The sequence below is a fragment of the Symphalangus syndactylus genome, chromosome 1 (assembly GCF_028878055.3).
Source record: "Symphalangus syndactylus isolate Jambi chromosome 1, NHGRI_mSymSyn1-v2.1_pri, whole genome shotgun sequence".
Classification (NCBI taxonomy): domain Eukaryota; kingdom Metazoa; phylum Chordata; class Mammalia; order Primates; family Hylobatidae; genus Symphalangus; species Symphalangus syndactylus.
This window is the reverse complement of record NC_072423.2, coordinates 101,558,291-101,585,351: the sequence shown is the minus strand read 5'-3', so window position 1 is coordinate 101,585,351 and position 27,061 is coordinate 101,558,291. Positions and strand designations below refer to the sequence as shown.

At 52.0% G+C, this 27,061-nt stretch overlaps 1 protein-coding gene across 1 annotated transcript; it reads right to left on the bottom strand.

Moving 5' to 3' along the window:
* Nucleotides 1-8,005: 8,005 nt before the first annotated feature.
* Nucleotides 8,006-27,015, bottom strand: IFITM10 (interferon induced transmembrane protein 10). The gene is made up of 3 exons (XM_055272209.2): nt 26,800-27,015; nt 24,097-24,549; nt 8,006-11,064 (listed from the first exon to the last, which is right to left on the bottom strand). Exons 1-3 carry the CDS (start codon nt 26,881-26,883, stop codon nt 10,915-10,917), a joined length of 687 nt encoding a protein of 228 aa, XP_055128184.1. The 5' UTR covers nt 26,884-27,015; the 3' UTR covers nt 8,006-10,914.
* Between the last annotated feature and the right edge of the window lie 46 nt (nt 27,016-27,061).

The following is a 27,061-nucleotide window of genomic DNA, read 5'->3' as shown; positions in this document are numbered from 1 at the left end:
AAAAAATGTTGTCTATAGCAGGGCACAGTGGCTCACGCCTGTAATCCCAACACTTTGGGAAGCTGAGATGGATGGACTGCTTGAGCTCGGAAGTTCAAGACCAGCCTAGGCGACACTGCAAGACCCCATCTGTACCAAAAATAAAAAAATTAGCCAGGCTTGGAGGCATGTGCCTGTGTTCCCAGCTACTCAGGAGGCTGAGGTGGGAGGATCGCTGAAGCTCTGGAAGTCGAGGCTACAGTGAGCCATGATTGTGCCACTGCACTCCAGCCTGGGTGACAGAGCAAGACCCAGTCTCAAAAATAAATAAATACAGCCTGGCCAACATGGCTAAACCCCATCTCTACTAGAAATACAAAAACTAGCTGGGCATGGTGGCACACACCTGTGATCCCAGCTACTCGGAAGGCTGAGGCAGGAGAATCGCTTGAACCTGAGAGGCGGAGGTTGCAGTGAGCCGAGATCGCACCACTGCACTCCAGCCTGGGCGACAGAGCAAGAGTCCGTCTAAATAAATAAATAAATAAATAGTTGTTTACAAAAGATATAATTAAAGGATATAGACAGATTGGAATGGAAATATGATATAGCTTACAAACATTACCCAAAAGAAAGCAGAGGTAGTTAAATAAACATCAGAAAACAAACTTAATAAAGGAAATATTGCTACCAATAAAATGAATCACTTGATAATTTTAAAAAGATCAATCAAGAAGACATGACAATTCTAAACTTCCATTCATCTGATAACATTGCTTAAAATATGCAAAAGCAAAGCTTGACAGTGGCAAGGAGACATAGACAAATCTACAATCAGAGTTGGAGGCTTTAATCCACCTCTCCCAGCAACTGATAGGACAATTAGACTGAAAATGAAATCAGTAAGGTGGGAGAAGTTTTCAACAACATAATTAACCACTGGAAATAATTAAAATTTATAGCCAATAACTGGAAAATAAACATCTTTTCAAGTGCACATAGACACAGTTACAGGAACAGACCAAAATCTGCTTCAAAAAGAAGCCTCATGTATTGTTAAAGGATTGAAATGATCTAGGGTGTGTTCCCTGACAATAGTAAAAATAAAGCCGGATACTGAGAACAGAAAGATAACTACAGGCCGGGCGTGGTGGCTCATGCCTTTAATCCCAGCACTTTGGGAGGCCAAGGCGGGCAGATGACCTGAGGCCAGGAGTTTGAGACCAGCCTGGCCAACATGGTCTCTATTAAAAATGCAAAAAATTAGCCGGGCGTAGTGGTGGGTGCCTGTAGTCCTACCTACTGGGGACGCTGAGGCAGGAGCATCGCTTGAACCTGGAAAGCAGAAGTTGCAGTGAGCTGAGATCGCGCCATTGTACTCCAGCCTGGGCGAGTGCAGAGCGAAACTCTGTCTCAAAGAAAAAAAAAAAAATAATAACTATAAACATCTGAATGTCTGCTGGGCACAGTGGCTCACGCCTGTAATCCCAGCACTTTGGGAGGCCGAGGTGGGCGGATCACGAGGTCAGGAGATCGAGACCAGCCTGGCTAACACGGTGAAACCTCGTCTCTACTAAAATAACAAAACAATTAGCTGGGCGAGGTGACAGGCGCCTGTAGTCCCAGCCGCTCGGGAGGCTGAGGCAGCAGAATGGCATGAACCCAAGAGGCGGAGCTTGCAGTGAGTCGAGATCGTGCCACTACACTCCAGCCTAGACGACAGAGCGAGGCTCTGTCTCAAAAAAAAAAAAAATCTGAATGTCTGCAAATTAACCAACAAGTGTCTATGTAATCAAGGATTCAAAAAAGAAATCAGGATAGAACTCAGAGACTATATTGAAACAAATGATAATAAAACATATATAATATCAAAACTTGTAGGATATTTATGGGTTTAAATTAATTCATTATATTATGAAAGAAGAAAAGTTAAAAAAAATTATTGACCAAAGAGGCTGGAGGGAAAAAGAGCAATTTAAACCCAAAGAAATTACAAGAAAGGGAATAATAAAGTTAGGAACAAAAATTAATGAAATGAAAAGCAGACACACAATAGAAAGATCCACAGGCAAACTTTTCTTTTTTAAATAAGTATATTGATAATTATCTACAAGACTGACCAAGAATAAAGAGAATCAAAAGTTGTCAAGAGTATGAATTATGATGACCAGAAATGACAATGTGGGTACAGACATCCAAAATGGAATAAAAATATGCCACGAACAACTTTATGTCAATACATTTGGCAGCTTCGATGAAATGGAAAAATTCCTTGAAAAACATTACCAGTTATGAAGACTTAATACAGATAGTATTCCCACAGGAATGAAGACAGTCCGATGTTGCTGTAAAGTCAGATAAATAGACCAGTGGGACAGACTGAAGTCCAGAAACATATGCACCACATCTCTGTGGTCACCCAACCAACCACTGAGGGCCCCTGCAACTTAGTGGGGGAAAGATGGTCTTCTCCATGAGTGACATGGCAGTACTGGGACGTCTATATGGCAAGAATAAAAATACCAACATTGCCCTGAGTTGGTTCAGGTTCTCTGGCAGCAGAACCTGAAGTGAGAAGATCCACATGTCTATAATTTACTGGGGACATGCTCCTAGGAAAATGTGAGAAGGAAAGTAAGATTTCAGGAGAGTGGGGGTTTCTGTGCAGGCCCAGCTTCTGCCTAATCAATGGCAAGTCTTGATCATGGATCATAAGTTTATCTTGATGCAGACAGGGGAGCTTGGCTTTGGAACTCCAGCCAGAAACAGCAGTGACTAAAGGCTATGAAAGGGATATAACGTCCAGATACAGGGTCTTCCCAAGTACCGTCTCAGCCGTGGACTCTTGGAGACAGATGCACACTGAGGCTGGGGGTGGGGCACAGAAGAACAGTGGTATCACCCAAGTGGACCTGGGTGGAGGACCTACAGTGTCCTCGGCTCCCCCAAACTCCCACCTCACATCATACACAAAAATTCATCCAAGGCGGAGCACAGACCTAGATCCGAAAGGCAGAACAATAAAGCTACTAAGAGAAAAGCTTCATGACCCTGAAGTGAGTTAAAAAAAAAAATAAAGAAAGAAAAAAGAAATTAAAAATTAACAGGACATGAAAAACATCAGTCATACAAGATAAAAATTATAAATGGAATTTAATTAAAAATAACTTAGTTATCAGAATATAACATTAAGAGAGTGAAAAGGCAAACCACAGAGTGAGAGTGTGCCTAATTACATTTGTCTGGAATGGTTCCTCAATCTTTCCTTGACATTCATGACCTCGACACTTCTGATTACAGGCCAGATCTATTCTCATGATCTCTCAGTTTAGGTCTGTCTGGTGTTTGGCTGTGCATTTTTGGCAGGATATTAGTCAGCTCAGGTTGCCACAGCTAATATGACTGGGTGCCTGAAACAAAAAAAAATTATTCTTTCTCAGTTCTGGAAGCTGGAAGTACAAGACCAAGATCAAGGTGCTGGCAGATTTGGGTCCTAGTGAGGGCTCTCTACCTGGCCTGCAAACGGCCGCCTTCTCACTGTGTCTTCACAGGCCTGGAGGAGAGAGGGAACACGCCCTCTGGTGTCTCTTCTCATAAGGACACGAACCCCATCATGAGGTCCCATCCTCAGTACCTCATCTAACCCTGATCAGCTCCCAAAGGCCCTGTCATCAATACCATCACAGTGGAGGTGACACAAACATTCAGTCCTTAACCGGCGGAAATATCACAGAAATGACTTTGTTCTTCTCAGTGCATCCCATCAAGTGGTGAACAGTTTCAATTTATCTGGTTGTTGATGACTTCACTTTGATCATTTGATCAAGGTGATGCCTGCTGGGCTTCCCCACCTGTAAACTTACCTCTGAAGGCATAAAGTCATAAAGTTTCTTTGTGATTGTGATGACTCTTCAGGAAGTCTCTTTGGAACTAAAGATCCCTGTGGTTGTTCAACTACCAGTTTATTGATGTATTAACATCAGTGTATTAAACTCGGGTTCCTATTTTATGCAATAAACTGTAATCTTGACTAACATTATTGGCTTTGATGCTCAAGTTGTCCCATGGCGTGGCCAGTGGGAAGCGACTTCTGCATGTTTTCTGCATGTCCTCGCCCTGGCTCATCCTGTCCGTGACCTGTCTCAACCTGGAATCAACTGCTTCCCCAGGGAGCCCCAGGTCCTGTGGGTGGTGAGTGGTATTTAGGGGCCAGGGTCTGCCACTGGGGGGTTGCTGCTTCCAGAGCCTCTTAGAGGAAGGAGCTGGAGAATAAATGGATTCCTCCAACTCCAATCCAACACCTCAGGCTGCGTTCTAGTTTCATCCCTTTCAATATTTGTCACTCTCTTTGCCCACAGTGAGAAAGCGGACTTCCATTAGCTTCAATATCTTTACTTCTTTTACTGACCCTCTGGGTGTAACCAACTCCCTCCCATTGCCACTGCCCATCTCCCTGCATATGCCCTTCTCATCATGCATGGCTCTGGCCCCCTCCTTGCAGCCCCTCCTCTCCATGCCCAGTCTCCTGCCCTCCTCCTCGAGTGCCCTCCCCACAGGGATGCCCCCACATTCTCCTATCTGTGCAGCTTAGTCCACAATAAAAATTACTAATCACCACTGCTCACTTGCCCTTCCCAGAGCCAGTTTTCTTCTGGAGATATTCTATTCTATGCATTGGAATTATTTATGAATAAATATAAGGATAATTTCTCTCGCAGATATTACTTGAACCCAAATATGTGCATAGTTACTTATTTTATTTTCATATGCATATGAAAATATGTCAGTAGATATTTGAGTTATTTCCCATTGGTGGCATTTATGCATAATACTGCAATATATAAAAGACATAAATATTATACAGAAAACTACATCAAGCATAAATATACAACTTAATGACTTTCATAAAGCAAATAGTCAAGCAACCACCACCAGCATCAGAAAACGGAACCTTCCCAGCAACCCAGAAGTTGCCCAACCTGTACTCAGATTTGTCAAATGCGTCGTTTTTCATTGTGATCACTCTATTTGTGTCTTGCAGAGAAAAGCAGTAACCAAATGGAAGATGTTGGTAATTGTGACTATGTTAAAATTGGAAACTTCTGTCTATAAAAAGATGCCACTAGGAGAGTGAAGAGGAAAGCCTCTGAGCGGAAGAAATTATCTGCACTGCGTAGAACCATCAGAGGACGTGGACACGCTGTCCTGAGAGAACCCCTAGAATCACGGAGAAACTGACAGCCTGGTAGGAAAGAAATGGTCAAGACACTGAAATAGTCATTTCACAAACAGGAAAACCAAACGGCCAGTCCGTGCACAGAAAAGACACTCGACTTCCTCACCCATCTGGGAAGCACAAACCAAAACCACTGCCAGATACTACCACGTGTTCCCCTGAGTGGCAAAAATTAAAAAAAAATAAAAAAAATAAGACTGACAGCAGGTGCACTGGGGAGGAGATGAAACGGTGGGAACACACACTGCTGGGGGAGGCACAGCCACCTTGGAGGGCGGGCGTCGCCTGCTGAGGTGGAGGACCGGCAAACCTCATAATTCGGCAATCCCACCACTAAGACATGGGCTCTGGGGGCCCCAAGCAGCACACAAAAGGATGCTCGCAGCAGTGGTGCCCCTAAATGCCAAGACGGAAACGGCCCAAGCGTGTGTCGGTGGTAAAATGGATATGTACACTGTGGTACATGATGCAATGGATGTCAGGCTGCAATGAAAATTCATAAGCACCCCAGTGAATCCCTGGGGGGTGACTCAGCGCAAAACACCAAGCACAAAAGAGTGCATGGCCCAGTTCCATTCATAAAAATTTCCAAAAGGCAGGAGCCTGTTTAACAGATGACGGCGCTAAGGGATGCACTCTTAGGTTGTAAAAATGTACACAAGGACTTGGAATTGATTGCTGGGTGTTGATCAGTCAGGGTGGTGGGTCCCAGCTGGGAAGGAAGGGGTGGTCAGAAGGACCCCCTGTCCAGGGGTCTGGACAAAGTGCTCTTTCTTGATATTTTATGGCTAAACTGATGGGTGATTGCTTTGTGAAGATTCATCAAGCTGTACATTTACTTTTAATTGACTTTGGGCACTATTCTGTGTGTCATATTTCACATTTAAGAAGCTTTTGTTTAAAGAAATCCTTTCTTTTCCATAGGTCATGAACAGCCCATTATTTTTGGCTTAAAGTCATCGTTGCTGCTTTGAAAATAATCGATTTTCTCTGGCTGCTTTGAAGGCATTTTCCTCTGTGTCTCTGGTGCTGTGCAGTTTCGCTGTGATGTACTCAGCCGGGGATTTACTGTTCTATCCTGTGGGCTTCACTGGTCTCAAATTAGTGGGTTCATGGAGCTTATCAGCTGTGGGCCATTTTCAGTTGCTGTTTCCAGTGACTACTTCTGCCTCTTCCACCATCATAGCCTCTCTGGCCAGACTCCCAGGAGCACATCTCCTGTCCTGGCTGCAAGCCGCCCCTGACCACCCCTGCAAAGCCTCCAGCTCAGCAGGTGGATGTGAAATAGGGGTGGGGAGGAGATTCCTGTCCCTTTTCTGTCTCAGAACAGTTCCCCTCTCTGCCCAGTCCCGTCAAGGGCAGTTCCTCTCATCCTGAGGTCCAGTGCGATGGAGCTTGCCTCAGTGGGCCCTGTGGTTTGGGGGGGTCAGAGACTTCCCTGGCCCCTTGTGCCCCCATCCATCTGAGCTAGTCAGTGCTATGGGAGCAGGAGGACCCCAGGGAGCATATATTCCTGGTCTCTAAGGCCCCCATGGGACAGCTGAGCACATGCAATTAGGAAAGAATGTTATGCGGATTTCCAATGTCTAGAGAAGAGGCATCAAGCTCCACCACCTGCTGGAATGGGCAGTGGCTTGGCAAGGGCAGGGGAGCCTGGAGAGCTCTGGTCCACTGTGGTCATGGGAAAGGAGGCTGGGGGATGACCCTATAGCACCTCCTTCCCAATGCACACACATCTTACACATGCACTGAGCCACACACAGCACACATACACAATACACACATGCACACAGTCACACACACATGCACAAAGCCACACACAGCACATATACACAATACACACATGCACAGTCACACACACATGAACACAGCCACATGCAGCACATATACACACATGCACAGCCACACACATGCACACACATGTACACACAACTCACGCACATAGTCACACACATGCACACAGTCACAAACATGCACACATAACACATCCACACGCATGCATACACAGGTACACACAACACATACACATGCATGCACAGTCACACATAATCACACAAAGCACATTTACACACAGGCACACAGTCACACATGCACACACTTGTACACACAACACACACATGCACAGTCACACACATGCACACAGCGTGTTCATCACATGCAGTCACACACATGCAAACATATGCACAGTCACATACATGCAAACATGTACACATAATACATGCATGCATATAATCACACATGCAGTCACACACAACACATACATGCACACAGTCACATACACATGTACCACATACACAGACAAAAGCACATAGGCACACACACTGCACTGCACACACACATGAACACGTGTGCACACTGTCACACACATGCACAGTCACACGGACATGCAACATATATGCACACAGTCTCGTACACACACACACAGATGCACAGTGAGGCTCAGCCTTTACACTCCCCTCAGTCTTGATCCTTTATTTATTTATTGAGACAGGGTCTCACTCTGTCACCCAGGCTGGAGTGCAGTGGTGCAATCATGGCTCACTGCAGCCTTGAGCTCCTGGGCACAAGCAATCCTCCTGCCTCAGTCTCCCAAAGCACTGAGATTATAAGCATGAGCCACTGAGCCCAGTCCCAATCCTTTTAAACTGGGCTGTTGGGCTGGGGTCCCAAGGGCAGTGACCAGGGCAGCATGGGGAGAGTGGAGGGCAGGGAAAGTCACCTGACTCCCAAAAGATACACAAATGTATGGAGACACATAGGGAGAAGGACAGAGAGAGAGTGAGAGGGGGATTGATTCTTTCATTCATACAATGTTTATTGAATGTCAAATGTTTGCCAGGCACTGTGCAAAATCACATAAAAATGAGGCGGGAGGAGTGCAGTGGACAGGGAGCGCCAGCAGGTCAGGCATGAGTACAGACAGGCAAAGACACAGACTTCGAAGCCAGAGACCAGTGCCGGAGCTGATGCCTGCTTGCCTGCCTGCTGAGGGTGAGAATGCACCTGCTGTGGGGGCCTGACCTCACCGTGGACACCCACCACGGGAGCACCAGCCCTCCCCCGGTCCCCAGGGTGTGGAAGCCAGGGGCCTTTGTAGCCCCACATTGCCCGGAGTTGGATACAAACATCCCAAGAGCTAGGGGTGCCTTTACTGGCTGGAAGGTGACCGTTCCATTTCCCCAACATGAACTCAGAAAGCTCCAGCCAGGCACAGGCACATCCCAGGGAAAAGCTGGCTGAGGGCTTCCCTAATGCAGGTGTGTTTCCTCCTGGCCCCTGTCCCAGGCAGCCACCAGCACTGGCACCAAAGGTTTAAGGAAAATAGGCAAAGAAAGCATTTGCCCCTCTACTTTCTTCCCTCCCAGGCATAACACGGGAGACACCTGGACACTGGGGTCGGCCTTAGCTGACCTCATGGCACAGGACCCAGGTCTCCCCTAGGTGCCCCAGCAACTAGAAACCAGGACCCTCTCTCTTCCAAGGCCCAGCAGCCTCTGCCATCATCTTCCGGCCCAGGCTTGTCCAGGAAGCCTCTGGGTCTAATGGTGCAAGCATCCGAAGTGCCCACAACCAGGCAGGCTGCCCACAGGCTCGGCAAGGCGTTCAGCTGCCCCTGGCACTTCTCCCACCATCCTCCAAGAGGCTCAATGACAGCTCCGTGCAGCCCCACATCAGCCTCACAGCCCACCGCCTCCTGCCCTCCCATCCCACCACTACCTGGGGTCAAGGGTCGGTGCTCAAGAGTCCCACATGGTCCCCACCCTGTCCCCTCTCCCAACTCTGACCCCCAAGCCCTCCCATTTTGAGGTCACACACTCCCCTGCCCTCTTCCCTGAGCACCCCCTCCACCTCCGCCTGGGCTGCACCCCAGGCCCATGGGCAGGTACTGGCCACCCTCCCTTCCTCTGCAGGTTTCTGGGTCAGGACTCTCAGCAGAATCTTGCTCGCTGCACTCCTGCCACGGCTGTGCCCTGTCCCCTGCGTCTGTCCTATCTGCCGCTGCTCAAAGTCCTCCCTTCCGAGGCACCCCACGTCTCCAGCCCAGAGGGCTCTCCTCTTCTCTGCTTGGCATCTCAGAGTACCAACATCTTCTTCTCCCTGGTTTCCTGCTGTTGGTACACAGCCCTCTCCACTGGGCTGTCCAAGTCAAGGGACAGGAGTCCTCCGGGCTTCTCCCCCACCTTACCTCCTAAACCAGTCAACCCCACTGCCTGCACAGCTGCCACACAGGTGCCCTGCTGTCCAGCCCTCTGCCGCCAGCCCCAGCCCAGGCTCAGCTCCCTCCACTTGCATCCACCTCTGTCCACTGGGCTCCCCTCCAAGCTGGCCTCGCTACCCCAGGGGGCACAAGCTTCCCAAAACATGAGGCGCACGGCCATGCCCCTTCCCTGGGAAAGTTCGCCTGCCTTCCCACGGGATAGCGAGTCCTTCCCACTGTGCACCTGTGCTGTGGGATTTCCTGAGGTTTCCCAGACCAGCTGGGCCCCCACGGCGCAAGGCTCCACACCCATGGCCACTGCCTTGGCTTCTTCTCCATCTTCACCTCCCCGCCTCCTTCGTGTGCCTCGCCGACGCCCTGCGCTTTTCCTAGCGCACCCTCATCAGACTTGTCTTCAGGGCTGACCGGCACCCCCATGACTATGCCTGAGTTCCAAGGGGCAGAGCCCATCCCTGCATCCTGCCTCCCACGTTGCGGACTGCACATGCCGTGGGCCGTCAGGGCGCTGGCCTCGGCCTTTGAATGGCATCTTCAGTTCATTTTCACAGTGATTGTAGAAGTGAAAGGCCATTTTCCTATTTTACAGCTCAGGAGATGGGCACGAGAGAGGTAAAGGGGCCTGCCTGGGTACCAGAGCCCTCCAGGAGGGACAGGGGTTAGCCAGGGGTCTATCGTCTCTACCTGCTGCTTCCTTCTGAGTGAATGTGTGGTTTCCTTTGCTCTGATTTGGCCAATGCAGGCAGCTGAGGCTGTGCCCTACCCCCTTGCATCCCCCCAGGAGGCTGCCTGACCCTCTAAGCGACTCGAGTTTGGGGTACCTCCACCAAATGCCCACCCTCCCTTTCACCATCTGGCACAGCTGTGATGGAGCAGATAGTCTCCTGCAGTCTGCTGGGACACAGCACCAGGGGCCCTGACCACCAGGCAGCTCCTGAAGGAGGCTTGCAAAGCCTCCAGACTTCTCCAGGCCCTGCCAGGGACACAAAGTAGAAGGCTGGGCTAGAGCTGCTTGGGTATTTCATTGAAAGTTCACAGACACAAGGGCTCTGAGCGGGGTCACAGCATGGAGGAGGCAGGGTCGGGGAGCATAGAGTGAGTCCTCTCATCCTGGGACAATTTTGCATAAGCCCTTCCTGCTAGGTGTCAGGTCCAAGGGGCCCCAGGAGCCTGGGAAGGGGCACGTGAGGGCAGGGACACAGACACTGGAAGCCAGGGTGCAGCAGCAAGGGGAGAAGCCCCCAGGCCCTAGACACAGGAAGGGCGGAGGCCAGGAGGCGGAGGGGGTGGGCTGAGGGCCAAGCTCACTGCCCCCTTGCTGTACTCAGCTTCTGATGGCCTTGCTGCCCAGTTCACAGCTCAAGGGGGCCCCAGGACAAGAAGCCCTGCCCTGCCGCAACCTCATGGGATCCTGCGTTTCAGGGACCATGAGAATAAACATGTCTCAGTGCTTGTCTCCGCCAGTGGCCGTGCCTGGTGGGCCTTAGTAGTCGGTGAGGGGGTACCGCAGGAAGATGAAGACGAGGATGATGCAGGAGGCTGCCAGGGCAGAACTGGTGATGTTGAACAGCCGGGCCGTCTTTGCATCCTCCACGGCTCCATTCAGGTCATTGAGAAGCTTCTTGTCTCGCACCTGAAGCCGGGAGGAGGACAGGAAATGGGCAGTCAGCCAGGGAGCAGGGCCTCGGAGCATCCAGGAGCCCAGCAGGGCCGGTGCCACAGTGCTCAGCACAATATCAGTGCCTTGTTTCCGAGAGCTGACGAATGAATGATGGTTCTATAGGAACATGTTTCTGCCCTGGGGCACTGTACACTGATGAACTTAGGGGCACGGGGGCATCATGTCTGAAACCTCTCAACCCTCAACTGGTTTATAAAGTAGGTAAGATGTATTTATAGAGAGAGAGAAAAGCAAATATGGTAAAATGTTAAAAAATTGGGGCAACTGGGTGAAGGATATAAAGAAATTCTTTGTTTTTTCTGTTTTGCAAGTTTTAAATGATTAAAATAAAAGAAGTTGGCCTCAGAGAGAATATGATTGGAGGATGGGGCGACACAACTGTTTCCTAATTTGATTGGTTCTGCCTCATTTAAAATTAACTGGTATGCCCTGAGGACGAGCGTTGTGCATTGGCAGGAGAGACAGCAGTCTCCAGGGCCTTTGGGGAGGGATATTAAGGTAAAGGAAGTGGGCTGGCACTCAGGAAGCCTTGGGGAGGCAGTGGACTGAGCTGGACTCATTTCCAAGGAGCAACATTCATTCAGAATGAGTTATAGGGCCCTCCCCTCCTCAGGACTCTTTCCTTCTATCACCTCCACAAATATGTGCGTGTTTGCTGTAAGAAGAAACCAAGTTCTAGGATGAGGAAGAGAAGGAGAATGGAAAGAGAGGAAGAGAGGAAGGGGCAAAAAGTCTTTGCCATAGTAGATTGGAGCTGGGCTGAAAGAAGGAAGGTGGGCAGTAGATACTGGGGCTGACTAATGCCTGGATCCCTCAGTGTGCAGGTTAGGCAGGTGGACAGGAGACCCAGGTCGGAAGAGTGGACAGACAGGGGATGGATGGGTGGTCAGGGCGATGGGTGCATAATTGAGTGGAAGAATGGAAGCATAAATGGATTAGCCTCTGGGTGGATGGATGGAGAAGGCAGAATAGTGGAAAGAACAAAGGGAGAGGAGAGAAAAAAGAAGATAGAGGGAGTGGGGAAGGGAAAGAGAGAATGCAATTCAGTGGAGTGGAATGCAATGGAATGAAGTGGGGCAAAATGCAGTGAAGTGAAATAGAGTGGAGTGGATGGAATGGATGGAGTGGAGTGGAGTGAAGTGGATGGAATGGACGGAGTGAAGTGGATGGAATGGATGGAGTGGAGTGGACGGAATGGATGGAGTGGAGTGGATGGAATGGATGGAGTGGAGTGGATGGAATGGATGGAGTGGAGTGGATGGAATGGATGGAGTGGAGTGGATGGAATGGATGGAGTGGAGTGGATGGAGTGGAGTGGGTGGAATGGATGGAGTGGAGTGAATGGGATGAATGGAGTGGAGTGGAGTGATGGAGTGGATGGAGTGAAGTAGAGTGGATGGATGGAGTGGATGGAGTGATGGATGGAGTGGATGGATGGAGTACATGGAGTGAATGCAGTGGAGTGAAATAGAGTGGAGTGGATGGAGTGGAGTGGATGGAATCGATGGAGTGAATGCAGTGAAGTGGATGGAGTGAAGTGGATGGATGGAACGGATGGAGTGGAGTGAATGGAATGGATGGAGTGGAGTGGAGTGATGGAGTGAATGCAGTGAAGTGGATGGAGTGGAGCGGATGGAATGGATGGAGTGGAGCAGATGGAATGGATGGAGTGGAGTGGATGGAATGGATGGAGTGAAATGGATGGAATGGATGGAGTGGAGTGGATGGAATGGATGGAGTGGATGAAATGGATGGATGGAGTGAAGTGGATGGAGTGGAATGGATGGAGTTGGATGGCTTGGATGGAGTGGAGTGAATGGAATGGATGGAGTGGAGTCCATGGAGTGGATGGAGTGGAGTGAGTGGAATTGATGGAGTGGATGGAGTGGAGTGAGTGGAATGGATGGAGTGGATGGAGTGGAGTGGATGGAATGGATGGAGTGGAGTCAATGGAATGGATGGAGTGGAGTGAATGGAATGGATAGAGTGGATGGAGGGGAGTGAGTTGAATAGATGGAGTGGAGTCAATAGAGTGGAGCTGGAAAAAAAGTTGGAGAGGGAAGGGAAGGGAGGGAACAAGGGCGAGTGGGCAAGTAGGTGATTTGGAAGATAAATTGTACAGAACATGCTATCAAAATGGAGAGATCGAAGATGGGAAGAAGCAGGTATTGAGGAATCAGGGTAAGGAAGGAGGCAGGAAGAAAGTCTATGCTCTCATCGGGTTCTTATGCTAATAGTTTTGGAGGAAACTACATCTGCATTGAAATTTGTATTCCTTTATAAGGACTGAATGTGTCACCCACTTATTGAGGTCTTATTTGATGCCTTTGCTAAAATAAAGTTGTACAACTTTCTCCAGAAAGAGCTATGACATCTTTTGTTAGACTTAGTCTTAGTCTATTTATTTTGCTTTTTATTATAATGTAAAAGTATATTTTAAAATTGTATGTCTAACTGATTTTGTATCCAGCTAAACTATCATATTGTATTAATTGACCACATGTTCTTAATAATAAATCATATCTACAGCAAATACTAGTAGTTCTATTTCCTCCTTGCAGTCTATTCCTAGACAGCACAGCATAGAGGTTAAAGCATAGATGCTGAAACACTGACTGGATTTCAATCCTGATTCTGCAGGTCATAGACTGTGCAGCCTTAGGCCAGCTAACAACTCACTCTTCTGCTCATTTCCTCATCTGTAACATGAAGATGACAACAGCGCTGCCTCCCAGGGTTGTGGGAAAGGCTTAATGAATTGATGGATGTGAAACTCCACCAGAGTGCCTGGGCCAAAGTAAGCTCCTCTCATGGAGGCAAAGAAGATTCCAGAGCGATCCCAGACAGCAGCGATGAGGACAAGCTGCTGAGTCTCATTCTTGACCTCAAGGTACCAGGAAGGATAATGCTCATCTTATCATTAGAGGTCTATGATTGCATTAGAATTTCCACAAGATAAATGTATTGTTTCCTTCTCTAATTCATTAATATGGTAGATTATATTTATTGATTTTCTTATACCAAGACAACTCTGAATTCCTAAAACAAACTTTTGGTCATGATTTCTTTGTTGGATACTTGGAGTGAGGAATAACGTGGCAGAGGGAGGATGAAACACTGGGTGTCAAAAGCAGATGGAGTGGAGGGCAGGAGGCTGAGGCAGCAGGAGTATTGGGTGCATGGAAAATGGCGGCCATAGCTAAAGAAGATAGGGAAGAGGAGGGCAGGGGAATGATCCCGTGATCGGGAAGGTGGGTGGATAGAGCTGAGGGGTTATATGGATGGAGACCGTGTGTATGGGACAGAGAAATGGATGTAGAAACTTGCGCTGGGTGGGGAGGAGGGCTGGATGGATATAAGAATGTACGTTGGATGAGTGGGACAGGCAGATAGCTGAATTTATGAATACAATGCTTCTTGATGTACAATGGGGCTACAGTCCAATAAACCCATCATAAGTTTAAAGTGTCATAAGTTAAAAGTTTCATACGCATTTTCGTGTGATGTGTTTTTCACAAGCCCGGTAAGTTGAGGAGCATACTGAGTGCCTATGGCTTTCCTGCCATTGTGAAGTTGAAAAAGCATACATCAAACCATCATAAGATGGGGACCGTCTGTATATGCTGGGTGGGGTAACAGGTGCACAGACGAACATATGAATGTATGTCCAAGTGGACAGATGGACATGCAAATGTATGCCACATGGGTGGGGCATCTGGGTAAGTGGGTAAGTGAATGGCTGCTGGATGGGAAGTGATGTGTGGATTACGTGAGAGCATGTTCAGTGGGCAAGACAGGCAAATAGGTGAATACACGAAAATGTGTGTTCATGTGTTCATGATGGCTTGGACCAGGGCAGCGGCAGAGAAGGTGATGAGACCCGGCCAACTTCCGGACATGTGTTGAAGGTGGAGCTGACAGTGTTTGCTGGGATCAGGCTTGCAGTGTGATAAAAAGAATGGAGTCCGGGCGCAGTGGCTCACGCCTGTAATCCCAGCACTTTGGGAGGCCGAGGCGGTGGATCATGAGGTCGGGAGTTCAAGACCAGCCTGGCCAAGATGGTGAAACCCCGTCTCTACTAAAAATACAAAAAAAATTAGCAGTGGCAGGCGCCTGTAATCCCAGCTACTCGGGAGGCCGAGGCAGGAGAATTGCTTGAACTCGGAAGGCAGAGGTTGCAGTGAGCTGAGATTGTGCCACTGCACTCCAGCCTGGGCTACAGAGTGAGACTCCATCTCAAAAAAAAAAAAGGAAAAGAAAAAAAAAAGAATGGAACTTCATGTGATTTGAATGAATGATAGGTGGTTACAGGAATATAGGAACAGATGCCAGACTGGAAGGGCAGGTGCACAGATGGGTTTCCGAATGCACGCTGGATGGCTGGAGCAGGTCCATGGCTGGATATAGTAATGGATGCTAGATGGCTGGGACAGATCCATATGCTGAATGGGTGGAACAGGTAGATAAATGAATTTATGATGTGCTTTGGATGGGTAAGACTGGTGGATAATCGAAAGGAAGGAGGGTTGTTGATACAGTGTAGACCACTGGATGGTAGATGGGTAGACAGATTCATTAATCAATCAATCATCAATCAATATTTGCTTAGTGCCTGCTCTGAGTAGTTGCTGTTCTAGGTCCTGCGTATATCACAAGGAATAAAACAGTCTCTGTCCTCGCGCAGCTTACATTGTAGGGAGAAGATACAGAAAATAAACGCAGTAAACAAGTAAAACATGTAATGTGCTCAATGTGCTAAAAAGAAACCTGAAGAGGCTCAGGGGAACAGAGAGTGCTGTAGGAGGTGCAAGTCTAGCTCGGTGGCCAGGGAAGACCTTGTGGGGTGGGAGATATTTGAGGAAAGGTCAGAAGAACGTGACAGACTCGGCCATGTGTTCATCTGCAGGGAGGCATGTCCTGGGAATATAGAGCTCTCTGTGCAGGGCCCAGTGCTTCTGAGGACTAGGTGCAGAGTAGGGGCAGCAGATCACAGAGAGAGAAGGGGAGGACGTATGGTCCAAGGAGACCAGCCAGGAGCACGGTGCAGGCTCTGTGGGTGCTTTTTAGTCATTTAGAGCCGGAAAGATGAATGTGATATGACATATGTGAATGAGGTAGTGCTGGCCACTGTGCTAAGAAGATGGCGGAGGCCGGGCATGGTGGCTCACGCCTGTAATCCCAGCACTTTGGGAGGCCAAGGCAGGCAGATCACGAGGTCAGGAGTTCGAGATCAGCCTGACCAACAAGGTGAAACCCCGTCTCTACTAAAAATACAAAAATTAGCCGGGCATGGTAGAGTGCACCTGTAATCCCAGCTACTCGGGAGGCTGAGGCAGGAGAATCGCTTGAACTCAGGAGGCGAAGGTTGCAGTGAGCCAACATTGTGCCACTGCACTCCAGCCTGGGCAATAGAGCAAGACTCCATCTCAAAATAATAAAGAACAGATAGCTGAACAGGCAGAGAGAGGTGGATTGAATGGTCCAGGGGAGGGTGAGGGTGGCTTGGACCAGGGCAGCAGTGGTGAAGGTAGTGAGACCTGACCAGCTCCTGGACATGCATGGAAGGCAGAGCTGATGGTGTTTGCTGGGATCAGGTGTAGAGTGTGATAAACAGCATGGAACTTGACATGATCTCAAGGTTTTTGGGGCTTGATCAACTGAACAGGGAGTTGTAGAAGGCTGCAAAAGGAAGACTCGCTTAGCAGTTCGATTTCTGACATGTCAAGTTAGGGATGCCCTTTAGATATATAGCAGACACTTGGCATAGCAATTTGTGTGAGTCTGGAGTTCAAAGATGAGGTCTAGGGCAGAGATATAAATTTGAGAAGCATCAGCAAAAAGATGGTATTTAAAACTGATATAGTTTGAACACATGTCCCCGCCGAATCTATGTTGCCGTGATCCCCAGTGTTGGAGAGGGCCTGGCGGGAGGTGTTTGGGTCATGCGTGTAGATCTCATGGCTTGATGCTGTCCTCACCACAGTGAGTGAATTCCTGAGAGCTGGTTGCTTAAAAGTGTGAGGCGCCTCCCCCTTATCTCTCCCTTGCTCCCACTCTTGCCATGTGAGGTGCCTGCTCCCACTTTGCCCTCCACCATGACTGGAAGCCTCCTGAGGCTTCCCCAGAAGCAGATACCAGCACCATGCTGCCTGTACAGCCTGCCGAACCATGAGCCAATTAAACCTCTTTTCTTACAAATTACTCTCTCTCATTTCTTTACAGCTGTGCAAGAATGGCCTAATACCAAAACTATGGGACTGGATGGGGCACCAAGGGAGTGAACATGAGGGAAGGAGAGGATGGAGGGCTGAGCCCTGGTGCCCTGCAGTGTCAGAAGGTTAGGCAGTCAAAGGCAATTAGGAAAGGGGCCTGAGAAGAGTGGGTCAAGAAGCAGGGAAGGCAAAGGGGGCACAAGGGTGCTGGATGGCGGAATGGGCTGAAAAGCACAAGCAGAGGTGGGGCATGGAAGATGGGGCAGCCATGTGGGTGCAGGGGTGATGGATGGTGCTGGATGGGTAGAGGAGAGGGAGGTGGAGAGCGGGAGAGAGAACAGGCTGACGGCTGGGAGTTGGGTGAGTCCATCGAAGCAAGGAAGGAAGGAAAATGGAGGGACATTCTGATGATGAATTGAGGGCTAGGTGGCCAGGCAGTTCTTCTATGACTGAATATTGATGGATGACAGATGGGTGTATGTGTGAAGGAAAAAGAGTGGGGGTGGGTAGATGTGGGTACAGAGAGGAACTGGCTCTGGCTATAGAGATGGATGGAACAGGTCACTGGAGGAACAGGGGAGAGGAAACACAGGAATGGATGACATATAAATGGATGAAAGGGCAATGTTAGGGTCTGAATGTTTCTGTCCACCAAATTCCTGTATTGAAATGCTAACCCCTAAAGTGATGGTAGGAAGTGGGGCTCTTGAGAGGATTAGGTCATGCGTGGGATGGGCACTCTTATAAAAGAGGCCCCAGAGAGGCCCTTAGCCCTACTGGCAAATGAGGACACAGAAGTCGACAGCCTGCAACCCAGAAGAGGGTCCTGATCAGAACCTGACCATGCTGGCACCCTGATCTCAGACTTCCAGCCTCCAGAACAGTGAGAAGTAAATACCCAGTGTTTATAAACCAACTAATCTATGATAATTCGTTAGAGCAGGCTGGACAGGCTCACGCCACTCAACTTGGAGGCACGTGAACGGGATACATGAATAAAGCCAAGGAAGGAAAGGCGGGATGGTTGTGCCTGGAAGGCCAGATGGGCAATGAGATGAATGGTGGGGTGGGTGGACACATGCCTGAGAGGAAACAAAGACAGAATGGACATTTTATGGCTGAATGATTAGCTATATTGGTAAAGCAGGTAGGCGGATGGTAGAAAGAATGAAGGGGATAGAAGGGGAGAATGCATGGCCGAAAAGTGGGGCAAAAGAAAGGAAAAGAAAAAAATGAGAGGGAAAAGAACGTGAGAAATTGATGCATGAGCAGTTAGAGACAGGGTGGATGAGGAGGGAGGGAATAGAGAAAGTGACAGTGGCTGGATTGTGCTGACAGATGGGGTGAGCTGAGGCACGCTGAGTATGAAGGAGGCACTCAGTGAATGGGTGAGTGTGACTCAGGGGAGCAGCAGGAGGAAGGGCGGGTGGATGTCTTGAAGGGTGAATAGATGTGTTGCCATATGAGGTCACAGGATGGAGGGATGTTTGGGTCTATTGACAGGTAGGGCTGGGAAGGAAAGTGGGCAATTACTGAGAAAGTGAGACTAGATGAATAGTTTAGTGGGTTGATGCATAAGGTTGGTGGGGACAGGATGGGAGAGCAGGGCAGGGAGGGGAGCCTGAATGATCATATGTGAACACAGGTGGATGGAAGTTTGGGTGGCTATTTGGAGGGGTTGAAGGGAACGTGGGAGGATGAATTGAATATAAGTTTGGATGGATGGACAGAGAGAGGATGGACAGATGATGGTTGGATGGATGGACAGATGGAGGATGGATGGATGGAGGATGGATGGATGGACAGATGGAGGATGGATGGATAGATGGATGGAAGATGGACAGAGGGACGATGGATGGATGGACAGATGGATGGATGAATGGATGGATGAAAGATGGATGGATGGATGGAGGGTGGATGGATGGATGGATGAAGGATGGATGGAGGGTGGATGGATGGAGGATGGATGGATAGATGGATGGAGGATGAATAGATGGATGGATGGATGGATGGATATGGATGGATGGACAGATGGAGGATGGATGGATCAACAGATGAAGAATGGACAGATGGAACATGGATGGATGGATGGAGGATGGACAGATGGAGGATGGATGGATGAATGGAGGATGGATAGACAGATGGATGGAGGGTAGATGGATAGATGGATGGATGGAGGATGGATGGATGGATGGATAGATGAAGGACAGATGGAGGATGGCTGAATGGAGGATGGATAGATGGACAGATGGATGGATGGATGGATGGATGATATGGATGGATGGACAGATGGATGGATGGATGGATGGATGGATGGATATGGATGGATGGACAGATGGAGAATGGATGGATGGAATATGGATGAATGATAGACGGAGGGAGGATGGGAGAGATAAACGTGTGATGCTGATATTCAGAAAGGAGTGAGTGGGCTAGTGTGTACATCCAAAACCAGTTCCTCCTCTCCCATCCCCATCCCCAGCTCACAAGCTCTCCCACCTGGACCACCACACTGGGACTTGAACCTTCTGCCTCGAGGCTTGTCTTGTCCCCTTCCCCTACACTTGTTGCAGATTTCATGGCACTGATCACATCCTTCTCTTCCATGTCTCCTACAGATGACAGCCCAGCCCCTCATGAGGTTTTCAAACCCCTCACCGCACTGCCTCAGGCACTCTTCCAGGAAAGTCTTCCATTTCCCATTGAGGACAGGGGCCTTGCCGACCCCCTAGACTGCCCCACCTACGTGTCTTAGTTTATGCCATTTTCCCCGCCTGAAACACCTTTCCCCTCACCAAGCTTCAAGGCCCAGTGAAATTGCTGCCTCCTCCTAGAGGTCCTCCAGCCTCACCCCAAACTGGGAATGAAGTATTCCTTTTCTGAAACACTGTGGTGCTTCTTCCATCTCATCATGTGTCCTCTGTCCACCCACCCATTAGACCAACATGTCTTGACCCATCTGTTGGCCAGCTCTGCCTTGGGCACAGATTGGCTGGGGTGAGCAGATGTGGCTGGGGCAGGACTGCCTCTGTAGGCTTTGCATAAGAGAGACCCAGATCTCACAAAAGCTCTCCAGGCTGAGGATGTGCACATGCAAACCAGGACATGCACATCGCTCACATCACATTTGCCGAGTGACCGGGGCGGGGAACTGCTGAGGCCAGAAGGGTTAAAAACGCGGCTTGGATGCTGAGATGAGACGTTTGGCCATCATCCAGCTGACCGCGGGAGCCAGTGGTCATCAGGAGGCAGCGTGTGGAGGCGGCATGAATGGAGAATTGACTTTTTGTATCTCTGCCTTCCCAGGACACCAGGCTGTGCAAAATAAGGCTTCAATCTCTGCGCTGCAGATTCAGCCTGCGTTGAGCTGAATTGGCCCATGTGGGTGGGGGGTGGACGGATGGCTGGACGGGTGGATGGACACGTGGGGGCAGGCAAGGACACACTGTCTAGTTCATACCACTGCATGCGGGTCTCCGCCCTGCTCACGTGTGCTGGCTTGAATGTTGTTTTGTTTCTATTTGTTTTGTGAACAGATGAGGGAACAGGGGCTCAGCGAGGCAAGATGGCTTGTCTGTCCCAAGAGCTCGGATTTTAGCCAAGACCTTCTGACCCCAGGTCCGCCCCGTGCCCTTGGTGTAGGGTGCAGGTCAGGAGACCTGCAGCTGGGTGACCAGATGGATGCATTCCCAGGGGTAGGGTCCACAACCAGCCAGTTCCGTCCTCCCTTCTGCCCAGGATGGAGACAGCTCACCTTGCACCCACTCCCAGGTATGCCCCAAAGCCGCTCTGCCCTGGCTGCCCCCGCCCACCGCAGGCAGGACACAGGAGGAGCAGGCCTGGGAGGAGGTGTAAAGAGCCGTCCCTGACCCTCAGAAGGGCCAACCTCACACCACCCCCAACCCCTCCAGAAACCCGGCACCATCCAAAAATCCCTGACCTACCTACAACCCGAGCCAGATGGGCCTGCCCCATGCCAGCCGGCCAGCCACAGCCTGAGCCAAGCGGGAGGAGGGACAGCTTCCGGACAGGAGCCCAGGCAGCCAGACCCATGTCCGCAGGCTGTTGGCAGGGCACAGAGAGAGGGCAGGCAGAGCTCCACCAGCTGCAGCTACAGCCCCCCAACACTGGAGCTCTCTGCTCAGGATTGGTCCGGGGAGCCACAGCTGGAGCTGGTCAGAGGCATGACCCCCAATTCCAGGGGCCTCTTTCCTTTGTTGCTTCTACACACATGCGCGCGTGCACGTGTGAGCACACACGCACGCAGGAACATATACTCACCACACATGCACACATGCTCTCATACACTTGTGCACACACATTTACACGTACCATGCACACTCATGTATAATTACACACACATGCACACTCAGGTACATATACATATCACACATGCACACACTCTCACACACTTGTGCACACACATTTACATGAACCACACACGTGTGATTACACACATGCACACTCAGGTACATACAGCACACAGGCACACACCCTCACACACTTGTGCACACACATTTACACGTGCCATGCACACTCGTGCGATTACACACACACACTCAGGTACATACACACAGCACACATGCACACACCCTCACACACTTGTGGACACACATTTATACGTGCCATGCACACTCACGTGTGAATACACACACGCACACTCAGGTACATACAGACAGCACACAGGCACATACCCTCACACATTTGTGCACACACATTTACACGTGCCATGTACACACACGTGTGATTACACACACGTGCACACTCAGGTACATATAGACAGCACACAGGCACACCCCTCACATACACTTGTGCACACACATTTACATGTGCCATGCACATATGTGATTACACACACGTGCACACTCAGGTACATACAGACAGCACACAGGCACAAACACCCTCAAACACTTGTGCACACACATTTGCACGTGCCATGCACACTCGTGTGATTACACACAAGTGCACACTCAGGTACATACAGACAGCACACAGGCACAAACACCCTCAAACACTTGTGCACACACATTTGCACGTGCCATGCACACTCGTGTGATTACACACAAGTGCACACTCAGGTACATACAGACAACACACAGGCACACACACCCTCACACACTTGTGCACACACATTTACATGTGCCATGCACACACGCGTGATTACACACGTGCACACAGGTACATACAGCACACATGCACATACCCTCGCACATTGTGCACACACATTTACACACCCTGCACACACATGCGATTACACACATGCACACAGATACATACACCACACATGCACACATGCCCTCACACACTTGTGCACACACATTTACACACACCATGCGCACCCACGTGATTACATACACATGCACACATATGCATGCACGTGTACACACACGCAAATACACTCATGCCTACACACACTCATACACATGCACACACGCACACACAAAAATATATGTACACACTCATGCACACAATGCATTCACATGCACACATACAGTTACACTCACAGTACACACCCACTTATGCAATTACATGTGAGTACACACACTGGCACGTGCTGGCTCACACACAGGCCCCTGTGTCAGAGCCCAGGGATGGGTCCGCAGGCCCGAGGTTGAAGGTGCCCGTGCCAGTGGGCAACACAAGGGTTGGCAATGATGATGAGTCAGGAGCAGGAGGGGAAAGCTGACCGCAGTTGCTATGCCGGGCGGGGTGGGGCTCGAGCTCAAGGATGGCGCAGAGGCGAAGCTGGCCAGGCGTTCTTCCTCCCAGCCAGCCTCTGCCCAGTCTCTTCTCTCCCTGCATCCCCTGTCTTCTCCCCCACCCGGCAGGGCAGCTGCATTGGTGGAGTACATCTGGCCTTGGCCACTCAAGTCTGAGCTGGGGAAATGTGATGATCGGGCTAAACGTGAGCCAAGCCCTTCCTTCCGGTGTGTGGGGGTGGGGAGGAGGGCACCGGGGCCTGCCCTCACTCTCACGCTCCCTTCCCCAGGAAGGGCTCCAGCACCAGATACATTTATACAGGGCTGCCCCCCTCACTGTGAGCCCATCACAGCCTCCCTCCCACCATCTCCGTCCCTGCTGCTCCACCTTCCCCTCAGGGGGACAGGGTCATGTCTGCCCAGCACCTGCTCTGCTACCAGTCAGCTCTTCTCGCTGCACTGAGGTGATTCTGGAAGTCATGCCCTCTCAGGGTGGGGACTGGGGAGGTGCAGGACCTGTTTACACCCCTCTTCCCTGGGCTGCCCTGGCCACCCAGGACTGGTCTCCGCACAGGGCTTGGCAGAGCTGTGTAAGCACCTGCCCTTGGGCTCCGGGTGAGGAGGATAAGAAGGTGGCCCCTCTTCCTTTCCATAGGGGTAGGATTCCAAGCCCTCTTCAGCCCCATGCTGGCCCCATCCCTGTACACAGAGAAGTGGCTGCTGCCCAGGTCTACGTCCCATGTCCCCTGAGTCCGAGCAACGCCCCCCCAACCCCCGCTCCCAGCCCCTCCTACAGGTTCTGCTGAGCTGGCTGAGCAGAAAGCCAGGCCCTGATGGCTAGGGAGAGGGAAGGGTAGATCCTTGCCCGCCCAGACCTAGCCAGTACCCCGACCTATCTGGGACCCACGATCAGGACCCCTCACTGTCCTTTGATCCTTTGGCCCCTCAGCTGCACCTGCTCTACCCGTGTGCTCCCCTGAGAGGGAGAGGGGACGAATGCCGCCAGCCAGGGACTGTCCTGCCGGCACCACCTCTCCAGCCCGCCCTTGTCCCCTGCCACCGCCCGGGCTCACTTTGAGGGAATAGGCCAAGGCGATGAAGCCCAGGCAGCAGAAGTTGAGGTAGACGAAGTTGAAGATGGACCACAGATAATAGTCGTTCACCTCGGTGGTGTCCGGGTAGACCTCGATGACGGTCGTGGGGTTGGTCATCGTCTTCTTCTCGGCTAGGTGCTTGCAGGCAGGGGGCGCGCCGGCAGCCCGCACGCTGTCGGTCTTGCTGCTCTTGGACTCCATGGGGAACAGTGTGGGCGCCATCGGGGGAGAGGCCGAGGGCTCAGGGGCAGGGGCCGCTGGAGCCTGCAGGGCAGGGGGCTTGGACACGCAAGCGAAGCAGCCCTTGGGCGAACCTGCCGGGGGCCTCGGGATCCAGAAGGCCCCGTCCAGGGGGACTCGGGCTTCCTGGGCGCCGTCCGTGGTGCTGGCCGGGGCTCCCAGCGAGGCTGGGCACTGGCCGGGGCCCTGGGCCTGGAGAGGAGAAAGTGAGAGCGAGCTGGGCCCGGCCCACCGGCCAGCACCCACCCTCATGCCTGGCAGCCCCGAGAACAGCCCCAGTGGAGACGGAGATCCCTGGGGGGGCCGCCAGCTGCCAGCCTGCCACCTGCCTCCCCCTCCTCCCCGGGCCTCGGCGGCCACGGACGATGCCAAAGCCCTTCGCAGCAGCCTTGGCAGGGACCTGGGGCTTTCATCACTTTGCCATCTGCGCACAAACACTCACCCACTGACACACACAACAGCACCCCCAGCCCCGAAGCACACCAATGCTGAGACTGACACTGTTACAAAACACAGAGCGCCCCAGCACCCCAAACAACCCCGCACACACGGCGCGCCGGACCCACAGCGACGCTGCCTCAGCCTCCAACCGGCAGAGCTAGCAGAGCGGCCAAAGCACCTGCCCACGGCGCCCGCGGACACCCGATACCGCCACGGGCACTGCCACGGGCTCCACCGCGGGCTCTCCAGACCCCGGGCGCACCCGCGGGCGCGCTCAGAGCCATTGACGAGTAAACAACTCCCCACACAAGGCGACGCAGGCTCAGCCACGAGCACCGAAAACCGGCACAGGTGCGGGGTCTCCAACTCGTGCGCACCGCCCCCCACCTCCAACCTGGACACCCCAAGCGCGCACACTTGCACGGAGCCACGCACCCCCGGGCCATACACAGACGCACAATGACAGGCTGCGAAACGAACACTTCTCCAACGAGGCACAAAGTCGCTCGCGCTCTGCGCCACCCCGCGTGCCCAGCTCCCGTGCGGCGCGCGCCGGGGGGTCTGCGGCCGAGGCTCTGAGGCCCCCAGCCCGACCCGGGTCTGCCGCAGCCGCCCGGACGGCGCCTCCTCACCTACAAGCGACTCCTCGGCGCGCGGCCAGACCCCCTGAGCCTCGGTGCGCGCCTCCTTCCGCCGTCCCGCGGGCCGCTGTCTGTCCACTGATCCGCGTCCCAGCGGCCCAACCTTGAGGGTGTGGGGAGCGCGCGGGGCTCGGCGGCGGCGCCGCTGCCTCCCCCGCCGCCTGCGCTCCCTCCGCAGCGCTAGACCGGCCGCGCGGCTGCAGCCCAGAGCCTGACTCACGGCGGCGGCGGCGGCGGCGGCGGCGGGCATAGCCACATCCCCGCCTCCCGCCTCCTCCTGCCGGGAGGGTGGGGGCCGCGGGCCTGGCCGGAAACCGCGACCCTGGGGAGTTGCAAGGTCCCACAGGGATGGGACCCCTACAGCCTCCGACCAGGGTGCCTGCGCCACCTCCATCTCCCCGGACCCACTGAGCCTTCCTCCCCGCCCCATCCGGCCCCATCCCTCTCGCGGAGCCCCCAGCCCAGTGGAAGACTGGCCGCTCCCGGAACCCTCCCCATCTGCCTCCCCAAGAGAGACCCTCTTCCTCTTCCCACTCTCCCCATGGCGCTCCACCCCAGCGCTGGGCCCTGCTGCCTCCAGGGACCCCCGCCCCTGGGTCCTGCCCTTCTGGCCTGTTGACTCTCAGTTCCAGCAGCTCAGTCCCCTCCTGACGAAGCTCCAGTCCCCCGAGCCCCAGCAGGCCCCCTACCTGACTGCCTGTCTCTGCCCCATCCTGTCCCTAACCAAGTCCCCAAGGCCCCCAAGACCACCCTCCAGTCCCTTCCCTCCTTAGCCCACCAAATCCAAGCCCTCTGGTAAGTTTCAGCACCCCCTACTCTGTTCCTTCCTGGCTGAGCCCACTCCTGCCCATCGGAGCTCCTGCCCCTTTTCCTGGAGTCTGACTTCACCCAGCCGGGGCCCCACTCCAGTTCACTCCGAGAGTCTGGGAGAATGTGGCCTCTCCTGCACAGACCCCAGGGCATGCTCCCTCTGCTCGCAGGGCAAAGTGTCCCGTTCTGAGCTCCGGTCCCGTGCTGAGGTCCTGGCTGCTAAGGACACATGTCTCCCTGGAGGCTGGTTCACTCACCTGCCCACAGCCTCTCTGTGATCCCTACTAGCCCTTCTGAGCCTGGTCCCCTGAGGATACTTTGTTCCCTGTGAATCATTTTTCCTAACCGATGCCTGTCCTCTCAGCCTCAGCCGCCTCCGCTACCCCACCACATCCTCACTCTCACGGTATGCTTGACCCCAACTGGTCTTCCATCCCCGTAACAGTCCCCATGAGTCTTTCCCCATGGAGAAAACTCCAGCCTTCCCTCCCTCCCTCCAAGTCCCCCCATTCACCACGAAGGTTCCCTGAGCTGGGTCCTCTTCACCAACCTCCAGCTCCCACTGAGCCCCGACCCTCTCCAAAGTCCCCCGGAAGCTGAGGATGCATGGCGGCCCCCGTTTTCCCTCCCTCATCTCTCTCCAAGCCCCATCCTCCCATTAAACTCCTTTCTCCTCTGCCACTCTCAATTGGCCTCCTGTGTCTCCACAACCCTTTCCTGTCTGGAAGCCTGGTCCTGCTTGGGGTCCTGTCTAACCGCCTGTGCCTGACTGAACCCTTTCTCTCCCCAAACCTGTGTTCTGAACCCTGATC

What these genes read in the sequence shown, in the direction of transcription:
- IFITM10 (XM_055272209.2), bottom strand. Translation starts at nt 26,883, where the DNA reads ATGAGGGAGGGAAAACGGGGGCCGCCATGCATCCTCAGCTTCCGGGGG. An exon ending in GGGCTCAGTGGGAGCTGGAG is followed by an intron (nt 24,550 to 26,799) that starts GTTGGTGAAGAG and finishes TCTCCTCTCCAG; the next exon opens with GCCCAGGGCCCCGGCCAGTG. An exon ending in CCTTGGCCTATTCCCTCAAA is followed by an intron (nt 11,065 to 24,096) that starts GTGAGCCCGGGC and finishes TCCCGGCTTCAG; the next exon opens with GTGCGAGACAAGAAGCTTCT.